Below are 7390 nucleotides of genomic sequence, written 5' to 3'. Positions count from 1 at the left end.
CCTCCTACTATTATTGTGTGAGGTGCAGTGTGTGCTTTGAGCTTTAGTAAGGTTTCTTTTATGTATGTAGGTGCTCTTGTATTTGGAGCATAGATATTTAGGATTGAGAGTTCATCTTCGTGGATTTTTTCTTTGATGAATATGAAGTGTCCTTCCTTATCTTTTTTTGATGACTTTTAGTTGAAAATCGATTTTATTCGATATCAGAATGGCTACTCCAGCTTGTTTCTTCAGACCATTTGCGTGGAAAGTTGTTTTCCAGCCTTTCATTCTGAGGTAGTGTCTGTCGTTGTCTCTGAGGTGTGTTTCCTGTAGGCAGCAGAATGCAGGGTCCTCATTGGTATCCAGTTTGTTAATGTATGTCTTTTATTAGGGAGTTGAGACCATTGATGTTGAGAAATATTAAGGAATAGTGATTATTGCTTCTGGTTATATTTGTATTTGGATGTGAGATTATGTTTGTGTGCTTTTCTTCTCTTTGTTTTGTTGCCAAGACGATTAGTTTCTTGCTTTTTCTAGGGTGTAGCTTGCCTCCTTATGTTGGGCTTTACCATTTATTATCCTTTGTAGGGCTGGATTTGTAGAAAGATATTGTGTAAATTTGGTTTTGTCATGGAATATCTTGGTTTCTCCATCTATGTTAATTGAGAGTTTTGCTGGATACAATAACCTGGGCTGGCATTTGTGTTCTCTTAGGGTCTGTCTGACATCTGTCCAGGATCTTCTGGCTTTCATAGTCTCTGATGAGAAGTCTGGTGTGATTCTGATAGATCTGCCTTTATATGTTACTTGACCTTTTCCCCTTACTGCTTTTAATATTCCTTTTTTGTTTTGTACATTTGGTGTTTTGACTATTATGTGACAGGAGGAGTTTCTTTTCTGGTCCAATCTATTTGGAGTTCTGTAGGCTTCTTATATGTTTATGGGCATTTTCTTCTTTAGGTTAGGGAAGTTTTCTTCGATGATTTTGTTGAAGATATTTACTGGTCCTTTGAGCTGGGCGTCTTCACTCTTTTCCATACCCATTATTCTTAGGTTTGATCTTCTCATTGAGTCCTGGATTTCCTGTATGTTTTGGACCAATAGCTTTTTCTGCTTTACATTATCTTTGACAGTTGAGTCGATGATTTCTATGGAATCTTCTGCTCCTGAGATTCTCTCTTCTATCTCTTGTATTCTGTTGGTGATGCTTGTATCTACGGCTCCTTGTCTCTTCCTTTGGTTTTCTATATCCAGGCTTGTCTCCCTTTGTGCTTTCTTTATTGCTTCTATTTCCATTTTTAATTCCTTCACCTGTTTGATTGTGATTTCCTGGAATTCTTTCAGGGATTTTTGTGATTCCTCTCTATAGGCTTCTACTTGTTTATTTATGTTTTCCTGCATTTCTCTAAGGGAGTTCTTCACGTCTTTCTTGAAGTCCTCCATCATCATGATCAAATGTGATTTTGAATCTAGATCTTGCTTTTCTGGTATGTTTGGATATTCAGTGTTTGCTTTGGTGGGAGAATTGGGCTCCGATGATGCCATGTAGTCTTGGTTTCTGTTGCTTCGGTTCCTGTGCTTGCCTCTTGCCATCAGGTTGTCTCTGGTGTTACCTTGTTCTGCTATTTCTGACAGTGGCTAGACCTTCCTATAGGCCTGTGTGTCAGGAGTGCTGTAGACCTGTTTTGCTGTTTTCTTTCAGTCAGTTATGGGAACAGAGTGTTCTGCTTTTGGGCGTGTAGTCTTTCCTGTCTACTGGTCTTCAGCTGTTCCTGTGGGCCTGTGCCCTGAGTCCACCAGGCAGGTCGCTTGGAGCAGAAAAGTTGGTCTTACCTGTGGTCCCGTGGCTGAAGTTGCTCGTGTAGGTCTGTTTTTGAGCTCTCCGTTCGGGTGGCAACCAGCAGTGCCTGCGCCGCCTTTTCCCACAACCCCCGTGCACCAGGGTCCCAGATGTCCTTAGGTGTTTTCCTCTGGAGTCAGAAATGTGGGCAGAGTGTGGTCTCTTCGGGCTACCCAGGCGTGTCTGCCCCTCTGAAGGTTTAGCTCTCCCTCCCACAGGATTTGGGTGCAGGGAGCTTTTGATCGGGTCCCTTCAGATCTGGGCGGTGTCTCCAGCAGTACGTTTTTAATAAAATTGGATGCACTAGAGTTTGCTGCGTATAAGTTTAGAATTAATACCTTCATTGCTAATTGTTTCTTTGATCAAAATATAATTTAAAAACTTCTAATTAATTTGGGTAAAAGGTGGTCTTTGTTAGTTTGTTTTGTTTTGTTTCTACTATTTGGAAAGGAACACACTTCTTTGTTTCTTAGCCCCTGTTGTTTGGAACACTTATTTCAATCTTTTCATTCTGAGGTGGTACCTATCCTACAAGATGATATGGGTTTCACATAGACCAAAAACAAATGTGGATTCTGTTTCTTGATTGATTCAACCAACTTGTGTCGTTTGTTTGTAAAATTGAGACCACTAATATTTAAAGTTACTATTGCAAAGTGTTGATTGCTCTCTTTCTCTTCTGCTGTTTGTTTTCTTAGACCTATTTTGTGTTTCACTAATTATCCCTATTTTCATTCTGAATCATTGTTTTTAATCTTCTTAGTAGAATTGACTTGATGGATGTGCATTCTTTAATCTCATTATATCATGGAAAGTTTCATTCTCCTTTAACAGTGTCTGATGTGTCTGCCAGGTAAAGCAATCTGGGTTGGCATCTGTGGTCTTTAGAAAATGGAGTCCATTGGTTTAGACTCATTTGGCCTTTAAAGTTTCCACTGAGGAGTCATCTAGTTTTCTGATGTTTTCCTTTTACGTGTGACTTGTGATTTTTCTCTTGAACCTTTCAATGCTCTCATGTTGTTTTGTGTATAACAATAATTCAAAAAGAATTTAGAAGAAAATCTAAACACTTAAACTAGAACTAGTTTAAGAACTAAACACTTAGACCACTTGATTAGTATATTAATATTGAAAATATAGAATATTAATATTAGAAGCTCAGGCCTCTAGTGATATGCCTAATATTTATGCCCTATTTAAAGATATAGATGTTATTTCAAGTCTTTTTCAGACTTTCAATTCTGTGTTTATATCATGGAATGAACTCAGTAATCTTTCAGATAAAGCTATAGTCCAATTATTAAACAGAGCTCAAGGAAGTACCTGAGAATAATTTGAATCTCCATGGATTTACCTACACATTCGTCATCAGCCCATACATAAAAAAACAAAGGCGGTTTGATGCTGCTTGTGACTATCATTTATTTCATAGAAGATAAAAGTTAGAGAGGAGGGAGAGAGAATAGTCAGGGTAAATAATTGCAGGAAATCAAATCAAGGATGTTCTAATCTGGTCCAGAAAGATCAAAACTTATCCCAACTTATATTTTTCTTTCAGTTTCTTAGCCAATTCAATCAATGCTGTAAGAGAGAAAAAGTAAGAAGATTTATTGAGTCTTCATTTTTTTGTTTTAACCTGAAGGAGGACTAACAACACTACTATGTTCAGCAGAAGCCAAAGGAAACAAAAACCAAGAAACGAAAAACACAAAAATAAACAAACAAAACCACCCACCCACCCAAAGAAAACTGTGAAATTTTCATCCCTCAAAGGTAAAAGTTGCTCTTGCTCCAGGCTCTGTCCTCTCACCCTTTCTTCCCTCTCTTCCCATTCCTTCCTCCCCCCCATTCTTTCCACTCTCTCTCTCTCTCTCTCTCTCTCTCTCTCTCTCTCTCTCTCTCTCTCTCTCTCTCTTCTCTCTCTCTCTCCCCTCCCCGCCCTGAATAAACTCTGTTCTATACTAAAAAAAAAAAAAAAAAGAAAAGGTGAAAGCCACAGATGTGGTGGTGGCAGAGGCCTGGAACTCTAACCTTCAGGAATTAGTGGCAGGAAAGTGAGGAATTCATGGTTAGTCTGGACTACATGGGGAAGCACTGTCTCAAAAATAAACAAGCCAACAAATTTTCCTTTCCTATCTACATACATGTAGTCTACAATGGAGTCATTAGTCCGGATATTTTACAGAGTTTAAAAGGAGGATGATTAGCATTAATTTTTATTCTATTAGTGCACAAAGAATCCAGCTTCTCTGATTAAGAAATTATAGCCATTTACTCACTCAACATCAGCCCAGTACAGATCACCAAGCAAGATGACAAACAGCAGTCCAGATATGAGAGAGGAGAAGATTCCTCAGCACCTTGTCCTCTGAGGCAAACACCATCCTCCATCACCGCCCTTTCTCTCAGAGAAAAGCTGCTCATTTGAAGCCTACCATTCTTTCATTTTATATATATTCAGTATATATTACCTGGACTAATTTTCTAGAGATCTGAATCATATGAGAAATGTGAATTTTATAACAATATATCTGACTTATGCATATAACATAATATAATAAATATAATATAGTACAATATAATATAATTGGTATCATTTTAAAGTTGAAGGGCAAGGAAAAACCCCAAATAAAAAATAATCCCTCATCCTGAATAAAATTTTAAACTTTTAGAAATCTACTGATGTATGCTGTAACAGTCATCCATGGAAGACCTCATCACAAAGCCATTTTCTTCTCCTATTTTTAAAATAGTCTCTAAGGAGAACATAATTTTTATTTAAGAAAAAGAAAAACCATGCACAGTTGCCATGCTACATGGAGAGACACTTTACACTTTCGATGATTTCTGCCGAAAGTACATTGTCTCTAATGGACCCTAATATTGCAAGCGTGACGCAGTTAAAATTGATAACACACTCTTGTCAACTTCTGATCTTTCTGGTACTTATATAGACAATATGATGGATTTAGAAAAGAGAAATAAAAGAAAGGTCTCTTCTCCCTCTCTTTATCCTCTCCCACTTCCTCCCTAAACTACAGTTACTATGGCCATGGGGAACCTAAGGAATCTATGAGTCCCATAAGGAACAAAGTCAGATGAAATATTTATACCGAGTATTGGGTTGGGCTTTTTGTCCTCTTCTTTCTCTTCTTCCTCGTCATCATCATCCCCTTCTTCCTGGTCATCATCATCATCGGAGGACTCATCTCCAGTAGTGTTCTCATCATCTGTCTGTTCCTCATCCTCGTCAGCAGCCGCATCACCATCACCGCCATCACTGGTGCCCTCAGTACCATCGTTGGTTCCATCAGAGGACTCAGCATCTTGCTCTCCATCAGTAGCGTCTGCCTGAGTTCCAGAGTCATCAGCTGAAATTAGGAGGAAAACCTCCAAGTGAGATACTGACTCTTCTTTGGAATGATATTGGTCCCACCCAGAATTATACATTCATTCCATATTCCGAATTCACTAATTCTGTCAAATACTTAGTCTATCATATATGTTATTGCTTTATCTTTCATGACCTTACAATGACCTTGGCCAATGACACCCAACCAAGACAGAAGCAAGTACTTTATGACAGGCATGAACACAAAAATAAAACCCAAGCCCAAATCCACAGAGAAACTTCTAGGCAAAAGCCTCCAATGCCGGTTCCACGAAGGGAAACAAACATCATTCTGAGACTAGCACAGTGATGCAAAGCACAGGCCTCTGCTTCTGCCTCAACTCACCCTGGCAATATGTCCCAGGCCCTCACTCCTTGACACCCTCAGGAATTTGTTGTCTGTTCCAGTGACAATTGCTCTCTTTTATACACATGACATATATTCAGTCCCTTAATTTGTGGAAGGCCTTCCATGCACACACATGTAAGAGTTAAGCTACAGTATCAGACTTCATGACCTTGTGTCTACTGCATAAGAACAATAAATGCCTAGAGCTCCTCTAAGTCCATATCAGAGCCCTAATTATCCTTAGAGGAAGAATAGAATGATATCTTTACATTCAAAATAATTTTATAACCAGGAATGCAGCTTTCGTGGATTTCATTAAAATTTGCTCACATCTCATACTAACTAAATGACATTGGTTACCGAGAGGCTATGGAGGGAAAATGGTTATGATAGGAAGGTAATAGACTCAGGCTCACCAGTTTCAGAAGTGTCAGCAGTGTCTGCCTCTGCTTCCTCTGAAGGAAAATAAGCAAAATAAGACAGAAGAACTTAAGTAACATTTTGATGAGATAGAGAATGTGAATGATATTATAGACATTTACAACCAAGTAGATAGATTGAGGGAAGCACATGCACAGGTAAAAGAAAGCCTTTGAAATCTCACGTGGTAAGTTTTGCTTCCCTGGAATAAGTCTTTAATCACCTTCTCAAATGTAACTTATTGATCCTAACAAAGTATTTCAGTGACATGTTTAGAATAGAGGAAAAACTGGACTGAATTTGGAACCCCAGAGGAATCGACCTACCTAACTACCACAATGATGTGCCAAAATGGAGGTGAGTGCCAGCAAGGTGACTCAGTAGGTAAAAGCTCTTCTCTTACAAGCTGGGTGGTATGAGCTGAAGGGGAGAGCTGACCCCTGTCTCTAACCTCCTCATATGCACCACAATATGTTTGAGACCCTGATACCATATGGCATATGCACACACACACACACACACACACACACACACACACACACACACAAATGATAAAAAAAATGCAATCAAGATGCAAAGTGAATAAATAAATTAATAAAAAAGAAAAAACTGCTTAAGTTTAAAAATGGAGATAGAAGCAGGTACTAGATAGGAGGACAAGAAACAGCAGCATGTAGGCATCCGTAAATTCATGTTTCACAGAGTAAGTATCTTCACACATTCTGGTCCACATTTTAAGTTAAAGTAAAAATCTTCACTTACGGCAAGAGACTAGAATAGTGGAAACACCAAGCAACACAAGGAGGGCCAGGAACTTCATGGTGACAAGTAGAAGAGCAGCAGACACAGAAGGTCAGGCTCCAATACTTGGAGACAAGGAAGACTGTCGATACCAGGGTTCCACATCATGGGACTATATATGGAGAGCTCACCAATCAGAAGCTGCCACAACCTGGTAAGTGAGTGACGGGAAAGGTTGGGAAGTGAAGTAAATGAGAATCAACCGCACAGCCAGAGGCCATTTAGAAAGGTCATGACTTCAAATGTTTGACAAATCCTTGATTCTGAGGACATAGGTGTTGTCCAGTCAAGCTGTTGTCTAGTAAAGAACTTTGGCTTTCTCTTGTGTGAGGCACAGGGCTGCCATACTCATAAACTCCAACAAGCTGAAGATATCAGCATGGTCTTCCCACTGTCTGCATTGCTCCCTTCGACATAGAACAAATTAGAAACGAACAGAATCCTCAGCTTTGTGTCTCCTTCAAGGGAGTAATTGGGGCAGAGCTGCTGAATCCAAGTGTTTTCCAGAGTGTCCCCACTGTGTATTCAATGAGGGCCATCCCATCACACAGGGAGTGTGAGCCCAGCACTGATGGAGAAGAACAAATATGACCCCACAGGATTTCAG

At 39.4% G+C, this 7390-nt stretch overlaps 1 protein-coding gene across 1 annotated transcript; it reads right to left on the bottom strand.

Annotated features, from left to right (window-relative positions):
- Nucleotides 1-3219: 3219 nt before the first annotated feature.
- On the bottom strand, nucleotides 3220-6941 carry LOC116890178 (mucin-like protein 2). The gene is made up of 4 exons (XM_032890914.1): nucleotides 6745-6941; nucleotides 5979-6017; nucleotides 4936-5193; nucleotides 3220-3403 (listed from the first exon to the last, which is right to left on the bottom strand). Exons 1-4 carry the CDS (start codon nucleotides 6800-6802, stop codon nucleotides 3354-3356), a joined length of 405 nt encoding a protein of 134 aa, XP_032746805.1. The 5' UTR covers nucleotides 6803-6941; the 3' UTR covers nucleotides 3220-3353.
- Nucleotides 6942-7390: the final 449 nt, after the last annotated feature.

The sequence above is a fragment of the Rattus rattus genome, chromosome 1, assembly GCF_011064425.1.
Source record: "Rattus rattus isolate New Zealand chromosome 1, Rrattus_CSIRO_v1, whole genome shotgun sequence".
NCBI lineage: Eukaryota > Metazoa > Chordata > Mammalia > Rodentia > Muridae > Rattus > Rattus rattus.
The sequence above is the reverse complement of the archived record's forward strand: the minus strand, read 5'-3'. Positions and strand labels throughout refer to the sequence as shown.